The sequence below is a fragment of the Trachinotus anak genome, unplaced genomic scaffold (assembly GCF_046630095.1).
Source record: "Trachinotus anak isolate AG129_WGS33_773 ecotype Australia unplaced genomic scaffold, CSIRO_AGI_Tana_v1 ptg000019l, whole genome shotgun sequence".
In the NCBI taxonomy this organism is placed as follows: domain Eukaryota; kingdom Metazoa; phylum Chordata; class Actinopteri; order Carangiformes; family Carangidae; genus Trachinotus; species Trachinotus anak.
In genome coordinates this window covers 21,865,026-21,883,188 of record NW_027273870.1, presented here as the reverse complement: position 1 = coordinate 21,883,188, position 18,163 = coordinate 21,865,026, and the positions used below count along the sequence as shown (strand labels likewise).

At 39.3% G+C, this 18,163-nt stretch overlaps 1 protein-coding gene across 4 annotated transcripts in view; it reads left to right on the top strand.

Annotated features, from left to right (window-relative positions):
• The window catches only part of fbxw7 (F-box and WD repeat domain containing 7), a 115,253-nt gene that overhangs the window by 80,379 nt on the left and 16,711 nt on the right, over window positions 1-18,163 (top strand). For 3 of the 4 annotated variants that reach the window (XM_071505676.1, XM_071505675.1, XM_071505677.1), the window contains 3 exons: window positions 11,155-11,237; window positions 12,888-13,029; window positions 16,445-16,579. In XM_071505676.1, the coding sequence (XP_071361777.1) occupies window positions 11,155-11,237; window positions 12,888-13,029; window positions 16,445-16,579 (360 nt within the window). Of the gene's footprint in view, window positions 1-5,966; window positions 6,896-11,154; window positions 11,238-12,887; window positions 13,030-16,444; window positions 16,580-18,163 lie in introns of those variants that run through there. The other variant, XM_071505679.1, reaches the window with a different exon arrangement.

The window sequence follows — 18,163 nt, the reverse complement described above, 5'->3', positions numbered from 1 at the left end:
GGCGCGTGGTGCAGCCTAGAGAAATCACTCTCAGAATCTGAGCCATCTTAACCTCCCACCCAACTTTGCAGCTCCATTGTAGGTCAAATGTAATGAGGATCAGTATGAAGGGAGCTGTGGCTTTTGGAGAGAAACACAAATTAGTCTTTTTCGTACAACAGTTTCCAGCAAATTACTGGCGCTGAGCTGTTGTATGCTGAGGGCATGTTGCTGATGGTCTTTTGGTTTTTGGGTGTGATTCCAGTGACTGGACAACATCATGATTCAGAGCATCATTCCAAGCTTTAAAATGCAAAGAGTCATATATTCATTCATTGATTATTTTGGACTTCATTACTTCTACCTCGACAAAATGAGCACCTCTGAGAAAGACTAGTGATGAAGTGTCCATCTTTATCCCCGTCTCTACACTTTTTCACTGCAGGGCAATAAGAAAGCCTGGATGATGTCCTGGTGTCCTACTGGGAACAACTGTAGTCTGCCAGGATCGTTTCAGAACGTCTTGCACATTTACTTGAATCCATGACAGATTTTTATAATTCAGCAGGTTATATTGGGGGTATGAAGTCAAAAGAAAGTATGTAAAGACATGTTTTGTATTGCACTTCCAGATTTTGTTTTGTGCTGCATGGCCAGTTGTCAGCTTTGCTTTGAAGAAAAAAGTTAATCATTGACCAGTTAAGGTTGAGAATAGAGCAAATGTATGCTGGGCTTTCTATGTGAATTATAGAGCACATTTGTTTAATTCAGTGTATGGGTCACTGACATAACGTGCATATTTTTGTGTCCGAGTGCATTACTTTCCTTTAAAATAATTTTAATTAATTCATGACATGCATCATTTTATTCTATAAAACTGCTGTAGTCTGACTATTATACATTATAATAATGTATATATCTTATATTTTGGCATCTCAAACCACCAAAATGTCAGGTGGCGCAACCGTTAATGAGTTAATGAACAGCCTGAGAAAAGTATTAAATATGATATTTTAATAATAATAAATTCAAAATAAATACTGTACCTTTCAAATAAACTAAATTCACAAATATTAATAGTTTTAAAGGTGTTAAGATAATTCAAAAACTTTTGTCCGGGAATTTGTGTATTGTCAAATGTCAGGGTGGTGCAACTGTATATATGTATCTTTTATTCTGAAGTGAATAGTTACAACATCAAACAGGATATTCCATCAGCCAGAGGACCTCAAGTGATCTTTATTGATGAGTGAAAAGGTTTGTGGAGCTCTCTCAAATATTGATAAAAATAGCTACTTTCAACTCATAGTTGGGCTGGTACACTCTTCATGTCAGGTGGTACAACCACGGTAAAACTAGGAAAATGTTATTTTATTATAAGACTCTTGTATATTTATATACAAGTTTTTCTGTATTTAAATGTAAAATTGGATATTAAAAATATTAAATACCTGGCCACTGAAATGCAATAATCTTAAATTATAGTTAACAAAAAACTCAACCACAAAATAACAATGTGTTAGCCACTATGGACACACTCAGGTATACTTGCCAAAAATTTCACTTAGAATAAATAGAAGGAAAGGATATAAATTTGGTTGCGCCACCTGACATTTTTCAAGTGGTGAAGTTAAAAATACAGTCAAAAAATGAATTTAAAACTTTGAAATGTTGTAACACAAATAAGGCTTGTTGAAATACATTATTCTAATTTCAAAAATATGCATAATATCCATTTTAAAAAGACTTTTTTAAAAAACATTTTTAAAAGCTTTATTTGTCAGTGACCTGTATATACTGATACCACAGCATCAATATCATCTTCCTGAAGCACTCACCAGACTGACTTATTTTCCATGGGGAAATCTTTGTCTTTTATTGCTTTACTGAGTGGTCTGTGATCAATTTTAATACTACACATTACAAAATAAGGAGACAGTATGGCTGTTGTTCCAGACATCTGGACATCCCATTTCTGATAGAGATGTAGCCACAATTTAGGTTCATCTTTGTATTCCAATCTGTTCTACAGCTTCCATGTTAGAGTGAAAGTGTGTAGGAAGTCTAAATTGTAATTTTCAGAATGGTTCCCAAGATATGTGTTGTGATACTTATTCAGTTCTACTTTGTAATTACTGAAGTAGCAGTAAATCTCTAATGGAAGATACCCATGTAGATGCTGTACATATTTACATATTTAATGTAAAAATTACACTTTCTTTCTGCATGACATAATTTACTTCCTTCTGATTATTAAGACACTTTATAAAATGATTCATTTTGTATTTGTCACCAGCCTTGGTTGCGTAAATGCAATCAAATGTTTACATGTCTTTTGTTAACCAGCTTATATTATAGCTTGTTGTCCCTTCACAAGACAATAATCAAGTTGCACCGCATTGGTTTTATTATATGTTTTGTAATATGTCACATGTGACCTTTGCCACTCTTCACCTGGGAAAAAAATTCCCATTTAGATTCAGTTCAGTCAGCGATAAACTATGAATAATACTCAACGTTATTTTTGGCTGGAGTATTTTATCACACAACCATTGCATTTGACCGCTTCAGCCTTTCAGTGCATACATGTATGCTACACTGGACACTGGTTCTGTAAATTTCATCGTTCTCTCTTCAGTGTTGACGCTTTTGTAGAATTTTCCTTTTTAACTGAGCCACTTGTATACATTTTTAAATAGTGCATTTCTTTGAATCTCCAATTTCTAAATAATTGCCAATAATTGCAGATTCTGACCTCTGTTCTCCATTTATCTTCAGTGAATCCTATTGATGTCACGAGGGAGATACCACAGGCTCTTGCTTTAATTTCTTTTTTTGACCTGACCTCCTCAAACTTGAATGTTTCAGTCGCGTGGGTGGCTGTAGGATATGTTAATTCAACTCCATGCAGATGTTGCTATTATTATCCTTTGCAGAATGCCATGATCCATGGTTTCCTTATTCATCAAACCTCCCCCACACGCCTTGCATCTGTCCACCCAGGAATGAGGCTCACACTTCACCATTTCAGAAAAAACTCTATTGAGAGGAGACCCCCTAGTCCTCATTTTTTCCACAGGGAGGACAATTGCACAATGACACAGCCCCGTTTAGTGATGCATCACTGCCCAGGAAGTATTTGCCTCCTTCAAGTTCAGCTCCTCATATTAAACGTTTTCTCAAGAAAGCCCCTTTCTCCTGTAGTGTAGCTTTTTCCCTCCGACATCTGCTGATTTGAAATAGTTGTCCATTCACATCCCTCCTATATAACTAGAACAGAAACATAACAGAAAATTAATCAATTAGGGCTGCAACTGCTAACTTTTTAAAAATATATTTTCTTGGGTAATCCATTGATCGTTTGCCATGTTAAGTGTAAAAAAAGGAATTTCTCAAAGCCCATGGACATATTCAGACTGCTTCTTTGGTGCAACCAACAGTCCGAAACCCAAAGATATTCAAATTACTACCGTAAAAGACCAACAAGCAAATCCTCACATTTGAAATGCTACAACTCTTGAGTTTCTGCCATTTCTGCTTAAGAAATGACATAAACAAGTAATGGATTATCAATATCGTGGCAGATAGTTTTTTCAATCAACTAACTGATTCACCTTTTATTTTGTAAATTAATTGTTTGGGTCACTTATCAAGTCAAAATATCAAACAGTTGTGTCTAAAATGTCAATATTGTCTTCCTTTTCTCAGCTTCATATCTTTTTAAACTATATATATATATATATATATATATATATATATATATATATATATATAATGTGACACATCTGCTAAATATGGTAATTGTCATTATTTTCCACATTTTATAGATGAAATAATCAGTTGATTAATCAAAAAATATCAATAAATAAAATGAGGAAAATATTTGCGTCCATTCAGTAACTGTCTCCTTGTATCTGTTGAGTCACTATGCTGAAACCTTGGCATTGACGTTGTCTGCTATTTGTGCACAGTCAAATGAGACAGTATTTGCATTTCCCCACAAGCCATCTACTGCACTGCGATGTAATGAGTGTATTTTTATGTCATCTGCTGTTCAAATATTACAGCAAAAGGAGCCAGTGTCTGATGGAACGCTACCTGAAAATGTTTGTTTGATGATAACAACAAATACAATAGTCAAAAATGAGTTTGCTTTGAGAGGCACCTGTTTTATGCAGCTTTACATCTGACCAGCAGGATTTGGGTTTTGATAAGCAGGAGGTCAGTATCAGGGGGGAGAGGTCTGTTAATGCTTTACCAACTGACAGAAGGAGAGCGACAAAGGGGGCCACGGCCTATTCAAAGGCCACAGTGCAACCCCTCTCGCATGCCAAGCATTCCAATGTGCTGTGTAAAGGTTGGGCCGGCAGAGAGCAACCAGAGCGCCTTTCTCACGAGGGCCACCTTAAACACGCACAGACAAAGCTTGAAACAGGCTGTCTGATGCTCTCCGACATCCACTGACTTCAATGCCTTCCCGTGTGTATTACTATGGTGAGAAAGTGTGACTAAGATGCACGGATTAACCACCTGTCGTGTCCTCTCGGATAATCATGATTTACATCTTTTACGACATTCATTCAGACTTTTTATAGAAATCTTACAGTATGAAGTTTTTTTTTTTTGTAAATTACCATGCAAAAGGTCATGTCACATCAATTTCTCTCGTCTACAACAGAACAATTCCATCTCAAATCTCAAATCGTGGCAGATTTTAACCAGACCTCTCTTGCCAAATGTTGTTTGTTTTTTCTGTAACAGGCCCTACCTTTCCATCCTGTACTAGGTCACTCAGTAATTACAGGTATAAGCCAGACACATCTGAAAGGCTGCCAGATCTCAATGCGCCATCACCTGTGAATAGAGCCCTTCCCATGATCCCTCATTGTGTCCCCTGGTTTGATGATCTAATGCTGGTGTCTTATGAGGTCAAGAGAAGAAAATGTTCAGGGCCTTTTGAAACTAATGGCTCGGCCCAAACTGGTATGAACTAGATATCTAAAACATTTCTGCAGGAGAAAATAATGCTGTAGCATGCCCAGAAGCTGTATGCTGAAGTTTAATTTAGGCTCCACACAAATGTCAGTGTTAATAAATGGCAACTGGTCAGTTTTATGGAGAATGTGTTTCAGTTTGTTCTCTGCAGCACAGTGACATAGCACACTTGGCCAGGGACATTGTTTAATATTCCCTGTTCTCAATTTCTCCATATTAATCAAACAAAAAGCTTCTTGTGTATTTATCTTTTTTGGCTAAGCAAAGGAAAGATGATGACTATTTGTCCCCTTGAAAAGGCAGTTTGAGTTGATTTAATTTCACCTGCACTAAATGTTCATGTGTTTTTAAACTAAAGCTATAATAACTGTTGTGAAGCTATCAGCAGTGCCCATAGTGTTGCTGTAGCTAGGCAGGTGCACTCAGCCTTTACCTCCCGTACTGAAATGCAAATATTGGCCCGTTCCATGTGTGTGCAAATAAGCAGGTGCAGCAGACATGGATCCATTCACACTGTTGCCTCATAGATTATGACGACAGACTATTTTGTGCTCTGAGATCTGTTGGCTGGGATGTTCACTGTCTTTAATGCAGCACTACAGTACAATAGGTTCAGTGTATGTACAGGTTCACTACGAGCAGATAAATGAGTTACAAAATGAACTTAAAGTTAAGGTAAGATTATGCAGGCTGGGCCTGTTAGTGAGATATGATTATATAATTGAATCATTATTGATACGTTAACAGATAAGATTGTTGTTCTTGGTTAAAATGGAGCTAGTTTTACCTGTTTTTATATACTTTTGGGTAAATTTAATCTAAAAGTGGGGCATTTATAGACAAGACAATTAATCAAACATTTACTTGTCAGATTAAGCAATGAAGAAAATCATTTTCTGAACTAATATAATCATATTTTGAATCTTAAATTGTACTTGTAATAGAGTGAAAAGTATTTTCCCTTTATGATGCAGTGGAGAAGAATAAAGCAGAATAAAATGTAATTACTCAAATTTAATTTAAGTACCTACAATTGCTCATAACTGTAGTCCTTCAGTAAATGTGCTTTATGTGGTTAGTGGTTATTTCTCACCACTGTACTTATGTTTTAAAGAGTTGCAGCCAAATACATATAACGTTTAACATAATATATTTGATGCCCCCTAAGTAAGAAAAGAGTAGTAGTGGTGTAGTCCCTGGGTGGGGGGCATGGATGAAGTGTTTTTGCAACAAGTGGGGGTCCAGCTTTTTAAGCAAAGGGACCAGTGCGCTCTCCTCCCGGTCTCTGTGTGCTGCCTCGTCTGCTACACATATGTCCCCCGGTACCCTGCTCGCAGAGGATGCGCTGAGCACAATGTTGGATGTTGGACTGCACCATTCCTGCCGTCTCCACCAGGGAGGCTGTAATCCGATCCTGTTTGGAGGAGCCGTCGTGCAGCCTGTGAAAAGGAAGAGGGCACTGCTCCGCGCTCTGACGCGCTCCCCTCCACTCCTCCCCTTTCTGCCGAGTGTCACCCTCTTTCTCCCTCATCTGTTCACTCCCTGCTCGGTGAGGCTGGTCGGCGGCGCACAAACCTCCGGGATCGTCGCATCGCATTGTTCACCCACCGACCGAACCCCGTTTAAGTCGGCGCGGCACGGCGGAGCTTTTTATTCCCATTTAAAAAAAAAAAAAAAAAAAAATGCCTTTGCCGGGGGAATCTACTGCATGCACGCCAGTCCGGTGACGTGCCCGAGCATGTTCACATCAGAGACAGCGTCGGATTTACCTGAGAGTACACAGCCCTCACACTGTCACAGCTTTCTCCCCACCACGCACAGAGATTTGGACTTCACCGACTGTCACTGAAGAGGAAAAAGGGAAACACACCGGATTACAAGGATGGGGTTCTACGGCACTTTAAAGATGATTTTCTACAAAGTGAGTAGGGTTTCTGCTTGTAGCTACCGCCCGTGTCACCTCCAACACATTATTTAATGTTTGACTCGCTCCGTCGCCCTCATTATCTCTGACGCCCCTCTCACGGCAGATTGTGCGGCCACTGCGGAGGATGAACAGCAGTGTAGCAGACCCCCAGAGACGCCGCTTTAATTGCAAGGCCCTTTATGTTATGTTAGCGTAATATCACGACGCGATTTGGCATCCTTTCCCCTCATAGTAACTTCAGCCGCGTAAATAAACGCCACCGCCGTGAGTCGGGGAGAATCAGCGCATTTGTACGCGGGTTGCGGCTGTGGCACTTTTATGGCCATTTAATTCTGCAGTGCTGGATGATTATATGACCGTAACTCCGCGTTATAAACTGCTGAATTCTGTGGCTGTGGATGGTAATTTTGCCTTAGCGTTGGCTCGATGCTCTCTGCACCTGAACACCAACTGTGTTCCTCCCTTTCGCACAACCTAGTAGCCACAACGCACACACACACACACACACACACACACACACACACACATATACATACATATATATATATGAAAATATACTACATATAGATGGTTGATATTAGCTCCATTTATGTTCTTAATACATGCAGACTTTCATTTTTGTAAATAACCATCAGTTTCTGGCACAAAAAGAGCCAGTTCCCCCTGCAATCCTCCCCAGTTTGCAGGCTTATTATGATTCTACATTATGCAGCAGTGGTTATCTTGCTCTGACCAAAGTGACTGCCTGAGATGCATGCATGTGATCAGTCTGCTGCTGCCTGTTGGAGTAGCCTATTCCCTGACATTGTGCACTCGCCTCAGGCTCCAAGCACAGATAATGGGTCACTGTGTCAGACTGCGTGAGGTAGAATATCCTCAAGGATGTTGGGTGTATTGTGGCTGGATGGCAGCCATGAGATGATGCTCCCTTAGTTGGGAATGCAGAGTACAAACAAAAATATGAAAGGGAATCCATTATGCAGAGCGTGTAATGTAAACACATTTGTTAATCATTCAAAATCTGACTCTGGAAATCCCTCATAGGGGATTTTTTTGTGTAGCTGTGTGCACTCTGTGTAGTGTTGAAGCTTTTACTCAGTTAAGCCTAATAATTAAGTGAAAATCTCATTCTTGATCAGTGGGTAGCAGGTTATTGACTTTAATGTTTATCATTTCAATTCTCCATCCATTTGTGGATTTTCTCATTCTGATATATCAGGATTTTGAGCTTGAATATTTTTGTGTGGCTCTTTGCTTGCACCCGCAGAAACTGAAACATCAAGACTGATTTATTTTTATAACATGTTTATGTCCATTTATCTTGTTTATTTGTAGTTGAGGTCCTTGACAATTCTGCAATCACTTGCTCAATCTCTCAAATGGCCAGTTCTCCGATTCAAGTGTCTCTGCGTCTCTGGCAGTGCTGATTGACAAGATGAAACTGTTTGATGTCTGCTTGGAAGACTATTAGAAAAATGAGAAAAGATGTTTGGAGTGACTGATGCTGCAGGATGTAGCCTTCGTTGAAATGAATCAACACATTATGTAAGAGCGATTGCTGTCTTTAAAATATCATTAAGTCTCTGTTTATCCATCTGTCGTGCTTCTGGCCAGATAGAGAAGGGAAAACCAAGTGGAAGGAGGACGGACTGATTAGAAGTGATTTACAAACACTGCGCTCTCTTGTTACCTTTTCCCAGGCTGAAACACAAGAGGCTGGTTACATGCTGTGTTTTTTTTTTTTGTCATGCCTGCATTTAGGCTTTTTGTTGTGGTGTTTTTTTTTTCTCTTTTTTTTTAACATGCATACACACAGGCGCACACAGTCAAAGCCAGCCAGCACTCCCCCCTTTTCTCTCACAGTCTCTCTCTTTCTCTCACACTCTGAAACACACACACAAAACATACACACACACACCCAATGCATGCATACACACACCCAGGCTCTCCTTGGCTACTGAACTGCCATTGCAGTGAGATCACCCCTTTAAGAACAAGGCAGTCAGGTTCAAGAGCTGGATCCTAACAAGCAGGGATATCTTATAACCCCCTCTTTATGTGCTTTAGCAGTCAAATAATCTCTATCAGCCAGATATGTTAAATGTAGACAAGTGGAACCTGAGCTGCATTTCTGCCTGGCTTTTGAAAACATTTGGATGGTTTACATACAGGTTTTTGTCACCGGCATTTCTCTGCCCTTTCTATATATTAACATCACGTTTAATCAGAGCTTTTATGGCTCTTTCCTTGAACTGCTCTGTAGCTTCACACATGAGCTGACTTGTGAGGAAAAGATCACAAATCTTTGGTCAGATTACAGTGTAATGTCCCTGGGGCACCTAACCTGCAGTGCATGTTGATGTGTTCTAGTAATGTACTATATACCCTATATGTACTCTATATACCCAGGCCTTTGGTTGACTGTCAGTTGATTTGGTGCATTGATTCTTAGGCAGGGATCCTGTATTGACACCACATGATTGGATGTAGTTGCTGATATCCTGTGTACCACTGAGCATTTCTTAGGTTAGAAATAAAACATGTTTTCATATCTTTTTCGTCTTGGTTTGATACATTGCGTGCTTTTCTCAACACTCAAACATGCCCCTGAGGCTGAAAACACAGAACAAGCACACGCTCACCAAATTATAGTAATAAACAAAAACACATATCTTGAGGAGAGACATATAATCATTCCACTGTAAATCCAGACAGTATGGAGTCAAACACCCAAGGCTCTTATCTTATGCAGCATTTATAGCAACACTACAATAACATAAATGCATTGTAAGAGCATTGTTTGCCTCAAAGACAGAAAAAAAAAGTTAAATTTGAATGTGGTTTTTGGTTTCTACAAGATAATATCAGATTCTACAATAGCAGGAGGACGGATGGAAGTTGTGTTAAACATTTTCCCGGTACAGGTTGCATCTTGCTCAACTGTAACTGTAGACAAACCGTTGCCAAATCATTTTACTCTAAATGAAAGAGCAAAAGCCGGAATTGCCATGTTAGCAAAGCAAAAGAACAATGTGAAAAAACATGCCACGTGCTACAGTGCAGGAATAAATCATTCATGTACACAATGATGTGTTATGATTGTCAAAATATGCCCTTGGTGGTGTGGCTGATGATTTATACAATATTGCTGATTTGTGGTGAAGCCCAGAGAGATTTGAGAAAACAGTCTTTTTGTCACTTTGTTGAATCAGTGGCTTTACTAAAGGCTGAAACTGTCAGGCCGTGATCAAGTGTAGCTGAGCTTTCACTTAAATATGAAACACATTTAATTAATCAGAGAACAAGGCCAGACTGTCACATTGTATATCTTATTTTCTACAGACACTTAAAGTCAGTGTTCAGTTACTCTGTTTGCTTGTTTATTCATGAGGGACCGGCGATGAGATGGTGATCACTTGCATGTGTGGTGAGAAGCGTTGCCAGAGAGTGGCGGGCATGGGATGAGGAAAATTGCCTTGCCCAGGCCTTTACACAGACTCCTTTGTTTACGCAGTAGGGTAGGTGGTAACAGGGACTGGGCGGTGTGTGTTCATGCAGGTGATATTGAATGATAACGAACCAAACTTGGTCTGTTTTTCTTTCTCAAGTGTCAGTGTGAATCAAACTTCAGTGCCAGAGAATGCACCCTGTACAAGTTTTTGTGTGCATGTGTTTTAGTGTACCCTGTGGAGTTTTGGGTGTGAATGCATGATTTCCTCTGGATATTTAGGGGTGTCTGGTTGCCGAAGGATTGCTGTTCACTTGTCATGTCCCTCCAACATGGGAAATAATCAAAATAAAGCACAGCAGTGTAAAACAAGCACCTGCTTTGTATCCTGCAATGTCATAATGTTGAACAGCTTCATTTATAGATGGGTCATTTCTTTCTGCTTTCTTATGGAACATGTTAATAAAACTGAATCTCTAGCCTATGCATTAAAAATGAATTTCCCATTTGCATAAAACTGTTGCAAGTCTGTGGTGTCTGTATTTTATTATGCTGAATTTCAGACATAATGTTAACAAAGTCTGTAACTTGAAAAAGCGATTTTCTGCTTCCACCACTGTTTTTAAAAACTTCCATGACCCGTTTCCTTTCTTAATTTTTTCTTTTCAAGAGCTGCCCTGTCAGATAAAAATAAAGTGATGTATGGGATGTATGTATGTAATTCCATTTGTTATGTGTTTCAATACAGTCTCCTTCAGTGTTTTTGTGATGGTTTGTAATGTTTTTCTTTTGTTTTCTTTCTTAGATGAAAAGAAAGTTGGACCATGGCCCTGAGGTCCGATCTTTCCCTTCAGGAAAAAAGCCCTGCAAAGGCCCAGATTATCCAAGGTAAAGCAGCCTGCATTTCACACATAAGATTAGTACTTGTGCTACAGTGTCCTGCTTTTGATTCCCCTCCTATGATCAAAAGGATTTTACTAGAAATTAAATTTAAACAAGCTTTAATTTAAAATCGTATCTCTTTAATTTCATGCCATGCACATATTAAAAGAAAAGAAATAATGAAAGTATATCTTGGTATGAACAAAGATTCTATATTTGTCGTCAAACAGAACGATGCTTCACATTTCATTGTATTTCCAGCATCCAGCGTACAGTCCCAGATGTTTCTCTAGCCCTAAATATTTAATGCCATGTTCACATGTAGCCACATTAAAATTCAGACTGAACACAGCCACTTAACTGTAAATGTTGCCATCTAACTGGCTCCATCTCAGCTTCCTCTCCCATTAAAAATGAATCAATAATGAAATAGACCCCCAGTTACCCATTTTGCTGTCAGCCAGCAGACTCCGACGTGCTGAGGGTGCCCACTGGCCGGTTTCTCCTGCTGGCCTTACATTACAAGGACACATGGGTGCCCTTTGAAGTCCTGTCATGCTTTTTCGCACCCGGGTTCTGACAACTGGAGAGTCTGGACCTGAACAGAAATCTGTGGGACTATGTGCACACTTTGAAGTCTCTGAGTCAGAAATATACCCACTGTGCAGTTTATTAGGTGTACCAAGCTACAACTAATGCAGTCCTGCAATAAATCCTCACTTTATGAAGGTTATCATGTTTTTGGTGAGAGGTGTTGATTCAACTATATGGTCATTTTGGAGGATGTAATTTGTGGTGCTGTTGAACTGTACTGCATTATACAGTGAGGAGTTCTTATTATTTAGCCTATCCCCAAATGAAGCAGACAAAATAGTAGAAACACCTGTGAGTAAAACACAATATGGAGTGTTTTCAAGCTAATGCTGATGCAGTTTTGTGACTTTGACATGCTGTAAGTCATTCTGGAAAGCTTCTCGTTTTGTGACCAACAGCACACTGTTCAGTTAAAACTAGAAAACGTGATAGGGACGAGCAAATCATTTTTCTGTTCTGAAGCCAGAATGTCTACATTTGTAAATTTTACTAGAGTTACTACAGTTACTACTTATGTTACTACATAACTATTTCAATTATGTAAGAAGATCACAGCTGCTGATGAACCTGAAGTCAGTAAATAACTTCTTGACTGTGTAAATTCAAGATATTTCACCTTTCATCAGAACAATAGAACCATTCATTTGATCATAACTTGAACATAATACAAAAGGGATAAATTAAGAAAATTGCCTTGCACTAAAAAGAAAACAGTTTTTATTTAAATTTGCCTGCAGAATACAGCTGCTTTATTGCTAAATCAAATCAGTGATAAGTAAAATGCCTTTAAAGTGCAGCTTTAAATATTCAACTTTGCAATATTGGCTGTCACATTCACCCACAGGCCATATTTAGTGTCATTGTTGTTGTCAAAATAATTTGTAGTGTAAATATCTGCAAAGGCTTTGGTAAAACTGTTGTTGTATTGTTTATGTTTTCTTCCCTTTTCCATAATACTTTCAGAGCTTTCACATCCTCCTTCTGCAGCCTGCATTATTTGCCTCCAAATTTCTCACAACATTATTGATTTTTAAGTTATTCATTTTTTCCTGTAAATTGCAGCCCGACAGGAATTGTCCCATGTCCAGCCACACCCACCACGTTTGGCCACATCAGAACAGCCAACGGTCAGGGGCAACAGAGACGGCGTATCACCTCAATCCAGCCACCCACGGGTCTCCAAGAATGGCTCCGAACATTTCAGGTGAGCACGCTGGAGTTTTATTCCTCTCCTTTTTTTTCCATCCCCTTGGGCAACGGTGAACCCTTGAGCAAAAGCTCATCAAAAAACAGATGTTGTGCCCAATCAATGTTCACTTAGTCTCAGAGATAATTACTGCCTTGTTGTTCTGGCCCATCACATTACCATAGGCACTGTAGCGTGGAATTGGAACTAGCCGTACCTGTTCAGACTGAAAAGATCACGTGTCTACTGTAGACTTATCTTCTGTATTGAAAGTTTAACAGATGCTGTCTTCTGTGACCCTCTGAATTAATGAAGTTATTGCAGGATGATCTAAGCCTATTATTACCCGTTCATTTATTTTTACTGCATTATGCAAGGAGAATAATGCTGACTTTTAGTTTTCTTAAGAGGTCATTTTGTGTCCGTGGTGAGCAATAATTTGATCCTATTTTCGACCACCTCAGTGATTACTATTAGTGTCTGTAGGGGCAAGGTAATACATTTGTCCACATTAGAGTTTAGCTTACTTTTATGTTGATGTTGCTGTATTATCATTTTCTGTGCAGATGCAGCATAATAGCATTTTCTTTCATGTTAGACATCAGCTCATCATGATTGCAGATCTCACTGAAATAGGATGTCATTTAAACATATTAGCCTTGATGGGGTCTGTCTGATTTCCTATATAATAGGATTTTATTACCTAAGAGAGCTGTTAACTCATCATCTTTGAATGGCTGGGCCATCCTGGGACACTAGTGTTAATTTTACATATATTAATCCTCAGGCCTGACCCACCACAGTCTACTGATTCAGCCTACAGGCAGCTAAACCTCAAACTTACATTCTGTACATTCCCAAGTCCAGTCCTAGCCTGTAGCTGCTGTTATGGATGGAAACGTGAGCACAAAGCAGCAAACTGTAACTTGAAAGAAAGTTTTTTGTTGTTTTTTTTTTTCACAAAAACATTCAAACTGCTGGTGCTATTTTGGGATTTAGCTGTTGAAAGGATAAATACAAGGACACACTGTCACGGCAAAGTCACATTTTACATGAAAGGATTAGTTTGAGATTTTGGGACACACACTTGCTTGCCTTTGTGCTAAGACTTAGATGAGAAGATTGACACAACTCTCCATTAAATATGAATCCACAGCCAGCAGCCAGTCAGCTTAGCATACAAACAAAAACAAACAATATCTGCCTACGAGCACCTCTAAAGCTCACTTATTATCCTGTTATACACAACCAGTGAAAAATTCATACACACTTTCCCATTCACTTGAATAGGAAAATGTGTCCAAACTTTTCACTGGTACTGTATCTCATTTGTTTAATCTGTACAAAAATTAACCACCTATTTCTTGATAATATAGCAAATAAGCTTTTTTCCCCAAAATGCTGGACTATTATTACTATTTACGGAGCCATATACAGCCAACATACAGGCACATCTGGCTTGACTGTACATTGTTAAAATCTTAAATAAATTTAAATTACTCATTTGTCCTACTAAACTTTATCTAAACCACAAGGCAGAGCCAGTCAGTGTTATGATGAAGAATGAAATAATTGCCTCTTCAGTGTCTTTGTGTCTTTGTAGCTCATGGCAGTCATATTTCTGTAACCTTTTTGGTCTTTTTGAAGGCTGAAGGATTCAGCAGGACTTTTTCAGCAGATACTAAAGTGTTTCCCTGAATGTCTGAACTGCTGTACTTCATCAGCACCACATCATCATAATGATTAGCTGATCAAAAGAGTAACACTTGTGCATGATCAAGCCAGCCTGAATTCCCTGCATGTTCCACTAATCAGCACTGTGATCGTAGATGTTGACTGCCGGTTTGTATCACAGCTATTCTCAGGGGATTTGTTGAAAGAAATTCTGGGAAATTTAAGAAATCAGGTACTAAGGCAGAAGTAGGCCTGGCATGTTGAGCAGAAATATGGATTATCAGAAACTATAAACCACAATTAAACACAAGAGTTTATATTGGAGACTTCTGGATGTCACTGATATCTGAAGTTTGATTTGAGATAAATAATCAGGAATGTTCTACAATGTTTACACCTCACAAGGATCCATGAAAGGTCCTAAACATATAAGGAAGTTGTTTTTTTATATTCTAAAAAATATGCACGACAACAAAAACCCTCCACATTGAATATTAAATATAGCAAAGTAGGTTTATGGATAGATAACAAGAGGTTAGAGGATTTACTAGCAGTCTAAATGAAAAATCCCTTCTCAGGTTGGGACTTGTGAAACTGGTCTTAAGGATTCTGTTTGAACAAAAGTACCTATAATCTAAGGGAGAAGATGTTGTAACACATGAGTAACTGTTGCGTTGTCCTCCCTCTGTTTTGGGGGAGGGTCTCTGAACCCCTTGATTACCTCCGCAACCAGCACCTCTGGCTAAAGCTTTTAGCTGCCAAATTACAGGTGGTTTGCGTGTGCCAGATTTTCCATCCTGCCTCCTAGCCTGTAATCATTGTTAGATTTCAGTGCTCCACAGGGGAAAACAACTGTGGCTGTTTGGTCCAATGTACAGTACAGTGCTATTCAGCCGCCAGCATTAGACAACTGAACATTGAAGCAGAAGAAACAAAACCCCACAGAGCCATAATAATGCTGCTGATAGTGCCTTGTTCCTGATGTACAAATTTTCCACTAATGTGTTGGCTACTAGCCATAGGCTGGTGCCTCAAGCAACTCTCTGCTGCTGAGGGCACGTAGGGAACATTAGAGTGCTACAGACATACAGCACGAAGCTGGATCTTTCCAAGATGCTCCAATCAAGGTGTCAGACTTTCAAAGAAAAAAAACAACAACCTTACATAAGGACACGGGGGTATCTGGTTTGATGGAGGTAAACCAGGACAATCAGCCTGTAACGCCCCAGTGCTGTGTTTTCATTTAACACTGTATGTGTACAGCTGTGTTGGGTGTGGCAGTCCAGATGTGGAAATGCAATTAATAATATCCTGACAGTGTTCAACTGGTGCATTGCCACCTGTGATAGCCAACTTGCAATATTTATTTTGAGAACTGGAGAGGATGGTGAAGAGAGAAGTGTACAGACTGCAGTGACATAAAAAAGAAACTAAGTATAAATCAAAGCCTATGCCAGAGGTACCTTCAGTGGCACTCCTACGAACCCCTTGCATCAACTATAAATTCAGCTTACTGCCATCTAAACATAGTAAACCTAAAGTTCTATAGGGTCAGGTTTCCTGGATCTCATCTTGAGTTGACTGTTATTAGTAAAGTTGAGACTATAAAGGTCTAACAGGTCCTAAGCATTTGTCCTGTGCAACTGATCATGTTTTTCAGTTGCCTTTGTTCCTATCAAATTTGAATGCACTTATTTTATGTCAAGTTTTTTTTTTGTTGTTTTTTTTTTTTAACAACATGCTCTTTCCTCTGTTCCAGAGCTGGACTGGCCCAGAGAAGCTGCTGGCACTGGATGAGTTGATTGACAGCTGTGAGCCCACACAAGTCAAGCATATGATGCAGGTGATAGAGCCGCAGTTTCAGCGAGACTTTATCTCCCTGCTGCCCAAAGAGGTGAGTTCCTGAATCCCCCTTCTCTGTTATCAATTCACAACTCCCTCTTTAGCCCTTATCCTCCTCTGCCTCTTTCCTCTGACCTGATCTCCCATGGGAATCCTTTGTGGTACATGTCAATTCTGAATGAACATACCTGACAATAGAGAGACGAGGCTTCCTCTCCAGCCCTAATACTGTCGCAGTCTACCCTCACATCATCTAAATGCGTTCATAGTTGGTGTCTTATTTTTGCTCTGCATCGTAACTGACAATGCAGAAGTGCCACAATGACAATAAGATCACATAAGGGAAATTCCTATGAAACAGCCTCAATCCACTGTATCTTGTGGAGCTGATCAAATACTCAACGCCTTGTCTCTGTCTGGCAGGTGTTTAGGATGAAGGGGGGGCAGCATAGAGAGTGAAGCAATCGGATGCAAGATTTCAAGGTGTCTCCACCACTTGTTCCAAAGCCAAAGACACAAATAGCAACGTGTGTTCACAGCAGTACACGAGCCCTCTGTTTTCATTTTATTTTCCCTTTGCTCTTTCTCCTTTTTTATATCTTGTTCCCTTTGACTTCTTTTGGTAATCCCATGTCTGCTCTCTGTCGGAGCTGCTGGAAATATATCGGGTGGCGCTGTCAAGTAATTCGAACAGGATAATGCTTGTGGTCGCACAATAGATACAACTGGAATTGATCGTGTATGAAGAGTATCTGCAGAAAGTTTGGTGTCGGGCTCAAAAAGCAATCACTGACCAGAGGTTCATTCATAAAACTTTAGAAATACCCTCAATTTGGTAATGACTGCTGGCTTAAACAGGTGTGGTTGAGGTAAGTCAGGGTTTGTGAGGGGTCTTGTTTGGGCCAAATCACATGGAACAAACTTAGAATTATCACTGTAACACCTGAAGACCCTCAGAAAGTAGACAAAATGCCCTAAAAACCTTGTGAGTGTCAAGTACCAAGTAAGGTCTAGCTCTCAAAATTACCTCAGGCTGAATATTTTCAACAACATTTTTGAGTGCATAAAATCAGATATTAGACAAGAAAACTACAAATCTTTGAGAAAGCAGGCGCTTCAGAACTTGTCATGGACTTGTCATTGACTATGGCTTAAAAACTAAAAAATCTAAACTAACTGAGTAGTAGCCCCAGCAGAAAATATTTGCCTTCCAGAAGATTTCAACAATTACATTTTACTAGAAGAGTTCAGTACAGAATGTAACAATGGAAAAAAGTTGTGATGACAGTAAATACTAGTAATCCCACAGTCAACAGGAGCATCAAAGACAGGATATTGATATACGGAATGTGAAAACATCTGTCAAAGCTGTGGTCTCTAAAAACTCTTTCCCTTCTCATTACTCTCTCTATGACACAGTTAGAAAACCACAAATATAGTTTTTTATCATTTGGTGCCACTGGTCAGCAGGTGTCACTGATTGTTGCCATGGAATTTGACTTTTAGCTCAGAGTCAAGCCTGGGATAGGGCAGCTAACCTTTCAGTCGGTTGTTGTTTGTGAAACTGTAATGTTCTATGTGACAGTAAACTGAATATCCAGAATATACTGGATATTAAAATGATAAAATGATTTTT